The sequence below is a fragment of the Benincasa hispida genome, chromosome 2 (genome assembly GCF_027475165.1).
Source record: "Benincasa hispida cultivar pf3 chromosome 2, pf3_genome.v1.1, whole genome shotgun sequence".
Taxonomy (NCBI): Eukaryota; Viridiplantae; Streptophyta; class Magnoliopsida; order Cucurbitales; family Cucurbitaceae; genus Benincasa; species Benincasa hispida.
The window spans coordinates 53603143-53620869 of record NC_143479.1 but is presented as its reverse complement, the minus strand read 5'-3'; the positions used below and the strand labels follow the sequence as shown (position 1 = coordinate 53620869).

General features: G+C 36.1%; 2 protein-coding genes across 3 annotated transcripts; one reads left to right on the top strand and one right to left on the bottom strand.

Moving 5' to 3' along the window:
* Window positions 1-220: 220 nt before the first annotated feature.
* SE (C2H2 zinc-finger protein SERRATE (SE)) lies at window positions 221-8174 on the top strand. 2 transcript variants are annotated; one of them, XM_039022989.2, is made up of 12 exons: window positions 221-789; window positions 1708-1820; window positions 2691-2748; window positions 4464-4538; window positions 4631-4705; window positions 4781-4828; window positions 5038-5106; window positions 5194-5997; window positions 6075-6123; window positions 6790-7064; window positions 7141-7323; window positions 7732-8174. In XM_039022989.2, exons 1-12 carry the CDS (start codon window positions 341-343, stop codon window positions 7790-7792), a joined length of 2259 nt encoding a protein of 752 aa, XP_038878917.1. In that variant the 5' UTR covers window positions 221-340; the 3' UTR covers window positions 7793-8174. The 2 variants fall into 2 exon arrangements, 1 of the variants encoding a protein (XP_038878917.1); XR_016527738.1 differs by having other exon boundaries at window positions 222-789; window positions 7141-7569; window positions 7732-8016.
* Window positions 8175-10410: 2236 nt separating this feature from the next.
* Window positions 10411-17336, bottom strand: FRS3 (FAR1-related sequence 3). Its single transcript, XM_039023091.2, has 6 exons — window positions 17191-17336; window positions 13640-15974; window positions 13471-13560; window positions 13119-13268; window positions 12377-12493; window positions 10411-11115 (listed from the first exon to the last, which is right to left on the bottom strand). The coding sequence occupies exons 2-6, from the start codon at window positions 15872-15874 to the stop codon at window positions 11077-11079; spliced, it is 2631 nt and encodes an 876-aa protein (XP_038879019.1). The 5' UTR covers window positions 15875-15974; window positions 17191-17336; the 3' UTR covers window positions 10411-11076.
* Between the last annotated feature and the right edge of the window lie 391 nt (window positions 17337-17727).

Genomic DNA, 17727 nt, shown 5'->3' with positions numbered 1-17727 from the left:
CAATTAAGGGTATTTTGGTAAAAGAACCTATGCTCCCCTCCCCTTTGTACATGGAGGTAGAAAAGTGGGAGTAAAAGTACAGTAAAAGCCCGAAAATAACCCTGTCCGACGCATGCGACGACGGTACTCACGTGGCACCTCGATCCAATCATAACACGCCACGTCATAAAAATTGTAAGGCACCTTAAATAAACGTAGAGCTGCCGCATGGGATTAATCTCACACGTTTGTCAGATCAGTGAATGAAACTCCGGACTTTCTCGACCTCACTTCTCCGACGCTTTGGGTTCGTTTTAGGGTTTCATTTCTTCGTCTTCTTTTTCAATTGCTGTGTAAAATCATGGCCGAGGTTATGAACATGGCCACCGCCGCCGACGAGTCGTTGGACCGCCGTCGTGATCGTCAAGAGAAATCGTCTGAGGAGCAACCTCATTCCTCGCCGCCGTCGCAGCCAGCTGTCGGTCCTCCTCCTCCCTCCAGAAGAAGGGATAGAGATGAGAGAGATAGGAGAGACGAACGGGATATTGATCGTCCTCCGTATCGACGCGGTGATAATTACGATCGTAATCGCTCTCCACCTTCGCTGCCTCCGAGGGACAGGGATAGAGATAGAGATAGGGATTATAAACGTCGAAGCAGTCTTAGTCCTCCACCGCCTTACAGGGATCGTAGACACTCGCCTCCCAGACGGTCTCCTCCTCCACCTTACAAGCGTTCCAGGAGGGATGATGGTGGGTATGATGGAAGAAAAGGAAGCCCTAGAGGAGGTTTCGGGCCTGGCGATAGGAGGTGAGTGGGTGGGGAACTGTTTTGATTTGTTGAGCTTAATTCTTATTCTGAAGATTTGGAGCTGAATTCCCTGCATTTGAAATTAAAATGGCATTTTTGGATTCTAGAGTTGATTTTCATTTAAATGATGAGAATGTTCTTATTAATTATTGGTTGTGGGGTTCTAATTGCTACTAAGAACTTCTAAGGTCATATGTTTGAACCATTAACTGACACTGGAAGCCATTTTTGAACAGAAAGATTAAACTCGACAAGCACCTTACGCATGAGACAAATAATGTTTCACACATAGCCTTTAAGATAAATGGTTCCTCCCATTTCGTTTGAGACAAAATATTTCATCCCATTTTGAGTTTTAATGGCTCAACCCATTACATGTACAAATAGATATATAGGGGACGAACCATATCATAGAGGATTAATGTTCATTCCATGTTTTTTGCTCTGCTTGTTGTAGGCCTTCTATGTTTTTCTTAATGGTGTCAACAGTCAGAGATGCTACTTCACCTATCTTGTATTTTCTCAATCCCCATCCTCTCTTTACCCCCCTAACCCCTACCTTCATGTAAGAGCGCGACGTTTAACTTAATGGGCCTAGTTGTAATTTCTATTACAATGGACACCTCTGCTCACTTTTTTGATGCTCCCTCGTCAGTGTTCATCTTCTATTTGTGCCCCCGGTACTTTTTAAATACTAATGTGTTTTGTGGATTTGGTTCTGAATTTTTATTTCTTTTCTCGAATATTTGGGTTTATTGCTTGCTTTGAGTTTTTAATCAAAGTTCTTTTTCCCTTGATAAAGCTGTTCCTCGTATTATGACTGTGGGCATAGCATTTTTATTGACTAATGCTTAGGGTCTGTCATTTGAGTATTGATATGTTCTATTTATTTATCTATCTACTTTATCTTATTCCAAGGTTTGGTTATGATTATGGTGGGGGATACGAGCGGGAAATGCGAGGCCGGCCTGGATATGTTGATGAAAGACCTCTAGGTCGGTACATGGGTCGTTCATCTGGTGGCTATCAAGGTGGTGTTTCTATTGACTGATAAAATAAACTCAGCCTTTTCATAACTATGGTGTATACTTATGCAAACTTAGCCTATTTTGTATTTTTGAGATATTGTTATAGAACATGATATATTTAAATTTCAATTAGGCCAATGGGAAGTTTTGAGATTTCACCTTATTCTTTGTTGCGAATGCAAAAATATTCATTGGTTTGGAAGATGAGATGTTGTATAGTGTTTTGTACCCATTTCTTTGGCCAGTGTCAGCCCTTTTAGCCAATTTATGGAGAAGAGTTTTTCTCATTTTCTTTTCTGGTGCAGGATTATGCCAGACTGAGTTAATATTAAAGAGAGATTTTTGAATGGCTTTATCTTTTGTCCTCTTGTCTAAATGTGATATCATTCTTATGATGTCCCCCTATGGTATATCTCAATAGGGCAATTAGTAATGCTATACTGGCAGAATAACTTGTTATTTCTCAATACATTTCAGTTCAATTATTTTCGGAGACCTATAGCTCCCTATGTTTGTGAGCCAAACTGTATAAAGTACGTATAAGTAATCTTTAGTTTATTTAGATCTGTAAAGTTCAGTATAAATCTGGAAATTCACATGTTGAGATCTTTTGCATCGGGTACTGTTTATGGCTTTTGAATTAGAACTCAGCATCTTCTTGCTTCCTAACTCTCAATTTTGCATTGTTGTATGGATAATACCAGTTTCTGTTTTTCAGTGTTTAACAGTTGTAGAAATGTTTCCAGAAAAATTTGTATGTCTCTGGTAGTGTCGGACATTTTGTTCGAATTGATGCTTAGATCTGGATTTCCAATGTTATGTATAAGGTACTCCCAAACAATTTTCTTATTTTCTCTAAGCTGTGTTCTCCAGATTGGGATTCTAGTCGTGGTGGGCATGGTGATGCACTCAATGCAGGAGGTGGCCAAAGGTTAGCATTCAGTCACAAATCATTCGTCGTCTCTATCACATAATCGATAAGTCCTGTGATATCTTTCTGAAAATGCTTACATAGTGTTATTGTGTTAGTTTCTGCATGAACATGTGATCTATTTTCTGTGCTGCACAAGATATCATGGGTAAATCATGACCAAGCTAGCAGGTTAGGTCTGGAATGGAACTATAATAACAATGCAACAAGAAAACATTGCTTATTGCAAACTGCAAAGGGTGGATTGACAATGGCATTAAAAACAGAGTGTAAAATCCTTGCTTTTGAGAGTGAATTTGCTCTTGAATTGGGAAAACGATGGGCGTTTCCTGTCTGTAGCTGTATGGTAGGAAAAATACATTTTCCCTTGCCCTTTCTAATTATGCTGTTTTGAAGTTAAATAACTGACTTTTGGAAGAATCGCATCTTGCCAAAATTTTGATGCTGTACGGGCCTTCTTTTCTGCCTTTTCTATTTGAATTTTGTTAAGGCAGCGATTACTGAAAATGCAACCATGTTTTTGGGTTATTTCTTCTCTTCAGTGATGGATGGTTATGCTTGACTATTTTGGCGTTTGGATGGTTTTTTCTTAGCATATAAAGCACCTTGTCCTCCATTATTTGTGGTTCCTTTCAAATTTGAAGTGCTGTTTTTGCGACTAATGTTTTTAAGACCACTTTTGGGAGATATAATTAAAGGGGAAGGGGAGGATCCTTCACTGATTGGTTAGAGACTTCCTGAGTACTGGGTTATATATAATTTTAAATAAAAACACTTTCCCTTGTTGTAAGACAACTTGCAACTTAAATATGATTGTACTCCTGGTAGGAGTTCCCAAATCAGCAAGTCAATTGGTACTATACTTACATAAGTTGAGAACATAATTGCAATGAAGAAATATAGATAATGCCCTACAAGAAAATGCTTGATTTTGTGCTACATTAAACTTTTGTTCTCATTCAATTTGCTTCCCCTCGAATATTCTTTTAGTTATTTGGGGACTTGTATGCTTGATTGCCTCTTTGAATTACTGAGTTGAGGGTTAATAGTTTTGTATTTTTACTTTGTGCATATCATTTTTAAAAGTTGTTTTGGGTTGATTTATCTTTTCCTTTATTTTGTTGTGGTCTATCTAATTAAACTATTGAAGTGTGTAATTTTCTATACAAAGATTATTGTGTACATTGGAATTACTATTCATATGGAAGTAAAGTTCGTTTATTAAAAAATATAGTTATTTTATCAATGCCATGGAGAGATGTTCTGTAATCTTCATTTATATATATATATATATATATATGTATAATTTGGGGGATGCCTGATCGTCTCTACTTTGTTATGGCTCTTATTGAAAAATGCGGCACGGGCGAGCATCAAATTCAGTTATATTTATCCCTTAATTTGAAGGTTGAACTCCAAATTTGTTGAGTAGGACTAGGAATCATTGGAACCATACAATTTATAGTAAAATTGAAGTAAATAATATCACCGAATAAAGCGTCCAACTTTCATGTCGATAATTATCCAACATTTAGAAAAAAGTTTTGAAATTTGTGGCTTAAACTAGGCCTCTCCGAATTTCCTGCACTGTTTTGTATTGCAAGATTGTATTTATTCATTGTCTTGATTTGCCTCATAATTTTATTGGAATGCTTGTTCTTACCTCATCCTTTTAACTTTACTTTCAATGCAATGATGATAATTTGTGATTTCAGAGAAGGCTTGATGACATACAAGCAATTTATTCAAGAACTTGAAGATGATATACTGCCTGCTGAAGCTGAGCGCAGGTATTTTCTAAATGTGCTTTTGATTTTTCTGATTTAATTGTATGAGTTTAGTTCTTTTTATTTTTGTGGAACAACTTCGGTTTTGATTTCAGATATCAAGAATACAAGTCAGAGTATATTACAACCCAGAAACAAGCTTTTTTTGATTCTCACAAGGATGAAGAATGGTACTTCTTGTATTTTACATCTGAATTTCCTTTCCATTTGCTATTTTTCCTAATTCATCTCTTTTGTCTATTTAGGTTGAGAGACAAATATCATCCGACCAACCTAGTTACTGTCATTGAAAGGTGTTTTTCTGATCATCTTCCCCAAAAGATGGAGTTCTTATAGTTGTGGTTAATTTCTTCACATTTTTATCATCTTAAATTAGTGGACATGAAATTGGCATTTTTTCTTGATTTTCTCTTTTATATATATATATATATATATATATATTATTTATTTATTTATTTATTTTTTCTTGTGGTTTATTCTAATATTTGGATGGTGTGTAAAGGAGGAATGAACTTGCACAAAGAACTGCTAAGGATTTTTTGCTTGACCTGCAAAGTGGGACACTGGATTTGTAAGATTGGAATTTCCACAATTATGTTTGGATTCAGAAAATTTCAGTTGTGATGGTAAAGCAGTGCTGTTCTATTTTATGATGCAGAGGTCCAGGGATTAATGCAGCAGCTACAAATAAATCAGGGCATGCTAGTGAACCAAATTCAGATGATGAAGCAGACAATGATGGCAAACGGAGGCGTCATGGTAGAGGACCAGCAAAAGAAATGGATCTTCTCTCTGCTGCTCCTAAGGCCCACCCTGTTAGTTCGGAACCAAGAAGAATCCAGATTGACATTGAACAAGCTCAAGCTCTTGTCCGTAAACTTGATTCTGAGAAAGGAATAGAAGAAAATATTTTAAGTGGTTCTGACAGTGACAAACTAGGTCGGGAAAAAGCACATGGTGGCTCTTCTGGCCCAGTCATAATCATAAGGGGGCTGACAACTGTGAAAGGCTTGGAGGGTGTTGAGCTATTGGACACGCTTCTCACATATCTGTGGCGCATCCATGGTGTAGATTACTATGGAATGGTAGAGACAAGAGAAGCTAAAGGTCTTCGTCATGTAAGAGAAGAGGGGAAGAACTCTAACATGGCTGGTGGTGCGGATGAGTGGGAAAAGAAACTTGACTTGCGTTGGCAAGAGAGGTTGAGAGGTCAGGATCTGTTGGAAGTGATGACTGCCAAGGATAAAATAGAGGCTGCTGCTCTTGAAGCTTTTGATCCATATGTTCGCAAGATAAGAGATGAAAAATATGGATGGAAATATGGCTGTGGAGCCAAGGGTTGCACTAAGCTGTTTCATGCCCCTGAGTTTGTACATAAGCATCTTAACTTGAAACATCCAGAGCTCGTGATGGAGCTGACTTCAAAAGTGCGTGAAGAGCTGTATTTCCAAAATTACATGAAGTAAGTGAAATTCTGACAGTGATTCTCCCTCACTATTGATGGAAGCTGTTATTGACTAATACCTTAATTCTTCACAGTGATGCAGATGCTCCTGGAGGGACGCCTGTCATGCAACAATCACTTCCGGTATGTTATATTAGGTACCAACGAGTAGTAAATTTTCCTTTGTTGGATCAGTAATTTTCATGCCTCATCACCATAGAACTGCTGCATTGCCTGTGACAACATATTAGATAACAAAAAATAGTAAACTTTCCTTTGTTGGATCAGTAGTTTTCATGTCTCATCACCGCAGAACTTCCCCCCTTGAAGAATAACAAGAAAAAACAAAGCCTATCACACACAAACAGACGTAAAGGACAGAAGAATAGAAGGTTCAGTTTTCCCCCTAGTTAGGCGTGTGTAAATTGTGATCCCCTTGTTTTATTGAATATTGTAATAAAAACTACTACACATGCAAACATACATAAAGGACAGTAGAATGGTTGGTTAGTGTTAATCTTATCCACAACTATTGACTATAAGGTGGTATAAGAACATATTTTTCACTTCATTTTGTTGGGTGATTGTTGTTTTCGTCATCATACGGTTCTAATGGGTATTTATCCTATAGGTTTTTGGTATGCCTAGTTTGTAGTGTGTGAAGTGTCCCACTTTTTGGACTGACAATGTAAATATGTGCTAATATGTGCTAATATGTGCAGTCTAGCAATATTTTAGGTATAGAATTGATTTCTTTTTGGCTTTCCTTTCCTTTTCTTTTTAATCCATTAAGAGACTGTCCTTATGCAGAAGGATAAGCCACCGAGACGTAGGATGAATTTAGATGGTCGGCTGAAGGATGACAGAGGTAATCGCAGGGACCGCGATAATTGGGCTAATGGGGGTGACAGATTTGATAGATCTGAGAACCCACAATCAAGTGACTTCCAATCAGCAAATGATGGTACGGATGGTGGAAAAATTGATGATCCTATGTTTGATACTTTTGGTGGACAAGGAAGACACGTTGCTCCTTTTGCATCTGAAATACCACCGCCAGTGCTTATGCCCGTTCCTGGTGCTGGGTATGTTGACTTAACTGCTCAGCGTTTTTGTGCCCTTTGCATTCTCGGTAATCTTACATTTTATGTTTTGTCGCAGTCCATTAGGACCTTTTGTCCCTGCTCCGCCTGAAGTTGCAATGAGAATGTTGCGGGAACAAGGAGGTCCACCTCCTTTTGAGGGTGGTGGTAGAAATGGAAGGCCAGGACCCCAATTAGGTGGATCTGCTCCTATCCTTGCCCTATCGTCAGGTTTTCGACAGGATCCTCGTCGAATACGAAGGTATAACTGCTCTGATTTTAACTACCGATATGGTCTCATTTTGTAATGTTGCTTTCATAGGCCTGCCTTGTTGTATTCAGGTACAGTAGACTGTCTAGGCAGATTAATCTAAATTTCTCTATGCAGCTCATAAAAGTCAACTTGAAAATAATAATCCATACCCTTGTGGATAAAGAAGTGTTTTAATAATCCATACCCTTGTGGATAAAGAAGTGTGAAGGAATATTGTGGGACCTATATTATACGGTAACATCATAACTCCTGAAACTTTAGAGAGTTCTATTACTACATATAGAAACCAAGCAATCACCTGACACATTTTTCCAACATATGCTTCGATGCTTCTTGGTATAAGTTTATTTGTAAAAGTTCTTTCTGATGTATTTCTAACAACAAAATATCATGCAGTTATCAAGACCTAGACGCACCTGATGATGAAGTCACTGTAATAGATTATAGAAGCTTGTAGATATATTTGGCATCAGCAAAGTTTAGAGGCCCACTTGTGTTTCTAAGAAAGGGGGCATGCAACTCCAAAACTGGTACGGATTAGGCCTGGTCACTGTTTTATATTCTTCTTGTTGCCGAAGAAGTTTGCTTTGTTTCACCCCATAGTGAGAACTGAACATTGAGTTGATCACATTCTGGCTGTGGGCAAGTACAAATGTTCATGAGAATTGTGCATTCATTTAACTTTTTAGCTTTTTTGCCCCCCTACTCTCTGTATTCTTAGTGAAGAAGGAATTCGACCCGAAGGCAAGAGATTTAATGATCGAAAAATTCCCATCTTTCAAACTTTGTAGAACTTAAATTCTTCTGAAGTTAGGAGTGTGCATTCCCTTTTTTACTAATTTTTTCTTATTATTATTATAGTCGATTTTGGTCAAGTAAGAACTAGTAATAAATTTGTGGATATTAAATCTTGTTCTATGAAACTTCTAACAGTTAAGACTGTAATGTTAGGATGCTCAATTATATTTTAGAAGATATTCAGTTCCCAGGCAGCCTCCCATTTGACATCTATGAGTAGACTGGAAAGTTGTTCTATAGTACTCTATGTTCCATTATGAAGGTTTTCCAGATTGTGCTTAAATTTTCTTTCCAGATGTTGGTCACTGAATAGTCAAAACTTATGTGAATGATTTTTCTCTTCTTTTTTCCTTCCCTTTTTGAAATTGTTAATTAATGCCAATGTCTTGTAAAAGTTGACCATATTAGTGCAATGCCAAGTTATATTATTTGAAATTCCTTATATCATTCTTTTAAAACCTTTTTATTGATGCTGCACCCTTAGATTTGTTAAATTTTGGGCCGTGTTTTCAATAAATCTTTAATTTTTTTCAATTTTTTTTTAGCATTTTTTCTATAGAATTTGAGAACATATTCACAGTATTTTCTTACATAAAAATTATTATTGTTTGACTAATTTTGAGGAAAATTAAAGTAAAAAAACAATATTGGACATTGAAAGTGCACTCTGAAGTAGAGAGAAATCCAAACTCTGAAGTAGAGAGAATTGGATTGATAAAAAAAGTAAATTAATGTAACTAAAGGGATAAATTTTAGATTTAATTTGATTAGATGAAAGATAAAATTTCAGAAATTAATTTATTTTAGGAACTAAGCTAAAGTATTTGAACCTTTAAAATTGTATTCTAAGTTGCTATACCTAGGAATGAATTAAATTTTGGTTTTTCTTTGCCGAGTCCACTAATATGGTTGTGTCCTTGGCTCATCTATAAAATATAAAACAGTAAGATATAATGTTTACGACTTTTTATTTTTGTGTCAATATTTGTCAATTGCGGTATTTGGAGTTGTCTAGTGACTTGTAATTATGCCTTCAACTCTTTTAAGCTACTAGATGAGGTCCAAAGGGAATTTTTGGTTCTTGGTTTGTTTTATTTTTTATTTTTTGGGTAAAAGTACTTGGATAAAAACTGTAATGATATTAATTCTATACTTCTTGTATAAAGAAACAAAATGTGGTACTTATATAAGGAAGAAAAGATTGCTAAAAACTTAAAAATACAAGAAAAGTTCCCCATGAGTAAATATAGTTTGATTGTTTTGTATCTATCCTCATTTCTCAAATATGAGAAAATATGACTGAATCAACCAAAAAAAAAAAAAAAAAAATTAGATGAAGATTAAGTCATAGCACAAACTTGGATGCAATTGCACGTTTGGGATAAAGAATTGGTTATTATAGTCTTACGTTATTATGGTTGAACTATAATAGTTTGTTTGTGTAGATTATATTAGTTTGGGTTATAATAGTATGTGTTTGAGGTGTAAACTATTTTAGGTTAAGAAAAAAATAGTAAATTATGTAGCAAAGAATAAAAAAATGATAAATGTAAAATAGTAAATACGGTAGTAAATGTGGATTTTCAAATAGTGTTAACTGTAATTAATTAGAAACGATAAAATAGTATTTATTATAGTAAGAAGTGGTTATTATAGTCTTTGAATAGACTTTGCTCTAAATACCTCTAAGGGTGTATTTAAAATACATGTTGTGTTTACTTTAAAAAAATAAGTCATTTTAGAATGTTCAGCAATTACTCAAAATAACTTTCTAGGTTGATTTTAATCTTCTTTGTATAATGAAAAAGTTGTCCACCCTCAAAATATGAAAATAAAATAAAAAAACCACTTTGACCTATTATGGCAAGTAATCATTTTTCTCGAGAAACCTCAACTTTCAAGTTTCAACCACATAAATTTAAAGAGAATGTGGTTAGAGCATTTGATGATTTAATAAAAGTCAACTTTTCCTCCTTTGAGTAACCTCCTCTAAGTAAATATCAGGTTACTTAAACTTCTATGTTAGATTAAAATCTTCACCTATAGGCAAACAACATATCACCTACAATATTTGAGAAGATTGTCAACATTAATATTTGTTCACTTAATCAGTACATTACTCCTTTCTTATAAGTCAAAGGTTCGAATCACTTTTTGATTTTAAGAAAATGGAAAAGGTGAGAGAAAGTTACAACGATTATTCATCTACAATTTACTTGTATCAACATCAGACCATGTCCTGATGAGTGAGAGAAAATCAGTCTGAACCAAAAGCCATTACCCCAACAAAGAAATAAAACACATTAATAACACAGAAATTGATGTCTTATTATCACATTTGAGCAGACATATCAGTTGACCCTTATGTACAATACACGCTGGACCCTCTTTGCAGAAGTAAAAAAACAGGGGGGGGACCTTTGTTAGCGACTCAAGTGAGTATCAGCTTCTTTGGATTCAGATTGCGACGATCTCCATTTCTATCCTTCCTCGGCAGAAAGCAAGCAAGCTGAAAGCTCCGACTCAGTTGCACCGAGGGCAGGGCAGTGAGAAGTCAACAAGCTTCAATAAAAATGGAAAAACAACAGTCCTTTCGGCAGAAACCAATATCGGAGGTCGCCAGCAATCTCTAAGAATTATCATGAATTGAGAAGAAACCAAGCTAACTAATGGAGCTATTCTATTGCTAGAGGGCATCATAAAATATGGTCCCTCACTGCCCCAACAAGATGACTCTTAGGACCATTGGATGCTTGAATCTAGTGTTACATGTACATCTACAGAGGGAAATGTGGCTAGCCTAGACTAAAAGGGGTTGTTGGGGGGGAGGGGGGGTGTAAATCATTCTTAAATCTTCACAGATTTAGCAAGCATTTTAGCTATCGCCATTGGGATGTTTCAGAAATATAGGATGTAAGATGTGCAGCTGTGTCTATGAGGTTCTTACTTCCGTTGCTTTTTTGCAAGAGGTTCTGACTCAGCCTGTCAAATAAGTGTTTGACAGAAGTAAGAACAGGGGAAGAAAAAAAGAAAAAGAAAAAAAAGAGGCACAATTCAGATATTCAAAAGTTGTAAACAGCATTCCAATAACCCATTCCAGACTTTTTGGATCTGGTTCTCAAATTACAATTACTTTCCTCTTTTTTTCTCAACGGGATTTGGATCTTCGAAGGGAAAAGAGAAATATGCAAAATATGAAATGCATCTATGTGAGGAAACATATAAGCAATAAGAAAAGAATAAACCACATATATCCTTCACTTGGTGATTTCATGGATGAAAATTTGGTTGACTTGGAGGAATTGGTTTAATCTTAATGGCAACCACCTATTTAGGACATATTAAAACTTCACATTCTAACAACCAAATGTTGTAGGAGGATCAAGTGAGGTGATTGTGTTACGAGATTATCATATGAGGTGATTGTGTTATGAGATTAGTCGACATTATGTAAGTTGCTCAAACACCGATGAAGGGTTTAGGGATTATAATATTTTTTCCCCCTAAAAAGAACATGAAGTATTTTCAGAGTAAAAATTAACAACTAAACCCTAGGTATGGCAATTAAACATTGCTTTTTATTATTTACAAAACACTTCCCAAACTTGAGATAGGACTGAATAAACTCCAGTCAACTTTTAAGACACTTGGAAAGTGAAGTTGCCAAGAAGGTTAGCAAGCTAGATACTCATTTAGCTACTATGTGTTCACAAACAATATCCCATCTGCCTTGTTTATGTAATCTTAGCAAGTAGCGACCTATTTATTTTCTCCTTTTTTATTGTAAAAATTGTGTGGGTGCGAGGACTGAGTCTCAGCCATTCTTTAATTGACTTTTGCAAATATGATAACATTTCAAAATGGTGCTAGTAAAATGTCACAAAGATCAAAAGATTTTCATGACTCCAGGATACCATAAAGCATGAGATGACATTAAGACCATATCCAACCAACAAAATTTTCCACAAGTCAACTATGTGGACCAAGAATTTCCACTTCCCTTTTAAACTTCCATAGAATCAACGGATCTCAAGATGTTGCAGTGTACATCCTTTTGGGGATATCAACAAAACATGGTTAACCAGCAGTTCATTGATGAAGTTATCTACTTATATATATATATATATATATATATATATATATTTATAAAATTACAAATAGATAGGTGTTCATGATACTTTGGACACTAGCAACAAAAAGGAAAGGAAAATAAAAAGAAAAGGTTTTGGCAAAAAATACTCACAGCATTTGAAAGCTGCTCACGAATGTAGGCCATTGACCTTAACATTGCACCCAATGTATCTCTAGAGACCTGAAACTTAACCTCAGACTCTCCAGAAGTTGTCTCGGTATCTTGAAGCTGAGATGGAATAGATTTCAGAATATGCAAATGCATTTATAAAGGTTTGTTTGGTTTAACTTTTCAAGTATTTAAGTTTGAAAATAAGTCATTTTGAAAAAAGTTGAAGTGTTTGACAATCACTAAAAATAGCTTTTAAAACATTTTCAAAGTGTATATAAATCGTTTTTATAAAAAGAGTTTAAATAAAAATGACTTTTTTTAAAAAAAACATTTATTCTCCTTAGAACTCAAAGACACAATTGTATAACCTATAGAACAGATCCTGTTAGAGTAAGGTCGTAAAAAAAACATTTATTCTCTAATCAATCCAAATAGGCCATAAAATAATAAAGCGTATAGCTTACAGAAAGAGTAACCACAAGGCATTTATAAGTAAAAAAGCAATGCATATAGCATACATAAAGACTAAAGAGTCACCAGAACTGTTAAGAGTCAATGTAAACACCCTCCAACCATGAATAGAGGAACACTACATATCCTTCGTGCTTCTAAAATAGGAACACAATTGCTAATATTTAGCAATAGACCTAGACCATTGAATGTTCCATTACTAAAACCTAACACTTATATGAGACATAAAAATCAGGTAACTTCAAAAAATTAGATGCATTCAGTATTGTACCTTCAAGTTGATGACAGCAACTTTGTTAGCTGGTGTTGAGAGCTGTTCACTGATGTATGCCATAGACCTCAACATTGGTTCCAGAGAGACCCTTGAGAGTTGAAACTTAACTTCCGATTCTGCAGACGGAGTCCTACTGTAGTCTTGTAGCTACAAAGGTAATCGTAATAAAGAAGCTTATTATTAATAGGCGGGACAGTGAATTTCAAATAAGTTCTCAAATACGATAGTAGCACCCCGCACCAGTGCCAAGTCAAACAAATGAGATCAGAACAGCAAACCTAAAAAAATCATAACTTCTTGAAAGTTCTTTGAAAAGTCCAGGAAAAGAAAATCATGCGTCTTTTAGTACCTTCAGGTTGATAACAGCAACTCTATTTCCTGTGGTTGAATTTTTATTCTCCATCACCCAAGTCATTGATTTCAGATAAGGCAGAACAGCCTAACCAAATGACAATGTTAGAAACTTTATCATATTCACAATTCTGAACCAAGAAATAAGCAAAATTAAATGAACAAACCATGTGGTCAGGAGGATTATCATCTCTGTGAAGGGACACAGGAGCTATATGTGGGTAATTCAAATCAGCAATGGATTGGATAGGAGGACCTGCGTCATTAAGATTAAATCGTCTCATAACTTCATCTTGACGAGGCCACAACAGTGGAGTTGCATCTGACGCTGAAGCTGAGGTCTTCCTCTCATCATAGCCAGCCCCACTAACCTGAGAGCTAGGAGGTGTAACTTTTGCTACGTTCTTCTTTACAATGGCTACTTTTTTCCCAGCTTCTTTAAGTGCAGTTATGGCGACATTATAAGTTTCTGGAGCAGTTGCCCCTTCCTCTGCATACCTGATTGCTTCTCGGCATAAATTATTAAACCTTGACGATAAAGACTCCTGGCCATGTAACTCAATAGCACGCTCATCTGATCCAAGTCCACTCCTTGCATTCCTTGTCCATCTTTTCAAGATGTAATGAGATGGTAATGTAAGTACATTAGTTACTGTGAAGACGGTCAATACATGTCTGCAAAGAATGCCTGAATACTCGAACATTTGACAACTACAATTAGCTCTTATATCTGGATAATTCAACGTAACAACATATGCCTTCTGATCATCCTCAAATTTAGCAACCCTAAAAGTGGTAAGCGTTGCATCACCTTCAATTCGATTTGCAGTATAGACAAAAGTTTCAACAAGCTCCTCTTGAAATTTTGCAAAAATTTTCCTCGTATAAAGATTTGCTGCCTGTTTCTCCATAGGAGACGGTGTCCTCAATACAGGTGTAGTGCACATGGTATCAAAGTCTGCTTCTATTTCCTTTTCAAACCAATTTTCTAAAGCTCTTTCATACTGTCTAAAGAACAATGGTAATGTGGTCTGCTGATTCACATATCCATCAAAAAAGGAATTATCATATCCTTGATTGGGAGATATAACAGCAAAAAATGAATCACGGACATACACAGGAACCCACTGAGCGCGTGCATTATATAATGATAGGAGCCAATCATTTCTTCCTAAATTATATTTTTCAATGATACAATTCCAAGCTGACTCAAATTCCTCAATAGTTTCAGTCAAGTTGATACAATTGTAAAGTTCAACTTGAAAATTCGGATGTGTGAGACATACATGAGCTAACTTTTGCTGACCTTCTCTTAAGACATGCCATCTGCTAATGCAGTGTCGGGCTTCTGGAAACACTTGAGCAACAGCTACATGTATGGCTCTGTCTTGATCAGTGGTAATTGAAACAGGCTGATGATCATTCATTGCTGTTAGAAATGTTTTGAACAACCAAACAAAAGAAGCCTCAGATTCATCAAGAAGTAAAGCACATCCAAACAAAATTGTCTGACCATGATGGTTCACTCCAGTGAATGGAGCAAAGGGAACTCTGAATTGGTTAACTCTGTACATTGTGTCCAATGTAACTGCATCACCAAAATGACTGTAAGCTGCTCGAGACCTTGCATCCGCCCAAAATACATTAGCCATACGATTATCTTCATCAAGTTGAATTGCATAAAAAAATCCAGGATTCTCAGACTGCATTTTCTTAAAATATTCCAGCATATTCTGAGCATCCCTCCCCAGTGTCCTCTTTCGGCCAGCATTCCTAATGGCATAATTCATAGTTGAAGGATTATTAAGCGACCGATTTGCTTCTGCTTGAGATGTAGTTCTACCTCCACGATTTTTCTCTGCAGGTACACGGTCGTCATCCATTAATACAGACATGACACCACTGGGAACACCTGCTGAACCAGTATAAGCTTCAGTCATGGTCTTTGCAGCACCAGCAAAATGCCTGCGTGGCCTTAGATAATGCATCTTACTAGAATTGACAGTAGAATGACTATGCTCCTTCACAAACTTTGTGACAACCCATTTATCCTGATCTTTCAACTCTATCCTAAGCATTGCATCACAACTATCAGCAGATTTTCTTTTTGAACACTCTCTACCACATACAAATTCTCTAGCAACTATGGTTCCATCAGATTTAGAACGACTAAGTTGGCCAAGTTTTGAACTAAAACCAAAGCGTCGAGCATATTCATCGTAGAAGGTCTTTGCGTCGCCTTCGGATTCAAATTCCATGCCTACATATGGTTCGATCATTCCGTCTTCATCATGAAGAACAGAATCTTCAACAGTGTTAAGTTCACCTTCATGAGGGTCAACATCACTATCATCTACAACTGCAGGATGAGCCAACCCATCAACCTCGACCATTGCATCCATCTAATCCAATGTGTAAATCCAAGTTATGTATCCAATATGAGACCCAATATAAAAGGGAAAGAACCATTCATTTTTGCTCCCAATGCAATTTAAATGCAATCTGCAACAAATTTTCAAACCAAAAAAATATCATTAACTTGTAATCCATAAGAGCTCACGAGAGAAAGAAAAGGGTCAATCATAAATTACTGATGCAGCCATCTTTTCACCACAAGATAGCAACAGCCTTCACAAAACCTCATTTGGTCCCGAAACCCAAGACGCACTCCCTAAATATTTAATAAAAAGAAGGCCACAGGAAGTTTATGCTAGAAAAAGGTTCAATTCCAAAACTCATTAACATCTGCCACACTTTCAAAGTTGCCCATTCATCTCCAGATTTCCTGAAAGATGGAGAGGTAGCCAACATTCCAAAAAGTCGTCATCAACATACCACCAGAAGTTAACCGTGAACCCACCTAAAAGCATTTGGAAATAAATATGTTCCACAAGAGAGAGAGAGAGAGAGAGAGAACAGTTAAGAAGTGAGTGGAGAAGAACGTGATCAAAATCTTTGCTTGACTCCTGGCAAATATCACATCATTGAGGTCATGAATCATAGGCATGTAAACCGGTGTCTCCTTTGAATGGAAGTCATTGGAATTGACCTTTCTAGGTCCAGCCACCAAAAAACTGAACCTCAAAAACTCTACTGTCTAGCGACTAATTTCACTCAAAAGCAAAAATCCAACATCAAAATCGGCAGAACCAGGAAGGGGAGTAGTCCAACCCACAAACTGTTGAAATCTCCCTAAAGTAATAGACATCTTGGAAGATGCTTATATCTAACAAGTGCAATCTATCATACAAGTTAAAATTGCTAACAGTACGATACATATAAAACCACTTATTTAGGCATCTAAATACGATTAAGTACCTCACTTTATCATGATCACACTGTCATTTCTCACACATTTAGCACCAAAATTCCTTGGTGTTACACAGAAAATGAAACAAAACCTATAATTTAGAGACAAATTTAAGTAATTGAATTAAAAACGTTGCAAATGACAGAGAAAAAAAAAGTCATATTTTAAACAGAAAGCATAAAACTTGTCATAGTTAAGAAACTCAATATGCCGAGAACTTCCAAACCCAAATCCCATTTTAAACGCATATCTCATTAGGCAATAAAAGACACCACAATTACAAATTACAATCGAATAAAACCAAAGCCCTATGGCATTATAGAGAAACAAATACAGAATTAAACCCTAGAAACTGAAAGAGACGAGAATTAACAAGAGGAAAATAGCGAGGGAATCATGGTAGCAAACCTAATTCGTCAGAGTTTTGACCGGCCGTTGACTGGCGAAGCCTAAAGTGACGGAGGCTGGTGGCCGTGAAGAGGAGGAGAAGGAAAAACGATGAGAGAGAGAGAGAGGCGCGATCGAGGTCGTTTAGAGAGTAATCGGATGTGCCCATCATGTATTCTAATCCGCTGACAGACGTATCAGAAGAGAACACGTGGAAATCTCCACAAGGAATTTTATTTTTTCCAATTATGTCCATCATATTTGGTGAATGCTACAGTCGTACAATCGTCAATGACACTACATACGATCAATAATTTTTGTTTTTTTTGGGAAAAAAATTGTAAATTAAACATAATAAAAACTAATTTTCCTTTTTTTTTTCTTAAAAGAAAAATATACTTTATTATTATTATTGAATTAAGTATTTTCCAGATTTTGTTAAATTACAGATTTAGGAAAAGAATTTAAGATGTATAGTAAGATTATGAAGTTTAAAATGTAATATTTAATCTAGAAGTAAATTACTTATTCCCTATTTGGTAGGTGTGTTTTTTAAAA

Coding starts and splice junctions, on each gene's coding strand:
- FRS3 (XM_039023091.2), bottom strand. CDS start 15,874: ATGGATGCAATGGTCGAGGTTGATGGGTTGGCTCATCCTGCAGTTGTA. Junction 13,561..13,639: donor ATAATCCTCCTGACCACATG/GTTTGTTCATTT, acceptor TCATTTGGTTAG/GCTGTTCTGCCTTATCTGAA. Junction 12,494..13,118: donor TTGCTGTCATCAACTTGAAG/GTACAATACTGA, acceptor ATTCCATCTCAG/CTTCAAGATACCGAGACAAC.
- SE (XM_039022989.2), top strand. CDS start 341: ATGGCCGAGGTTATGAACATGGCCACCGCCGCCGACGAGTCGTTGGAC. Junction 790..1,707: donor TTCGGGCCTGGCGATAGGAG/GTGAGTGGGTGG, acceptor TCTTATTCCAAG/GTTTGGTTATGATTATGGTG. Junction 4,706..4,780: donor TCTCACAAGGATGAAGAATG/GTACTTCTTGTA, acceptor TTGTCTATTTAG/GTTGAGAGACAAATATCATC.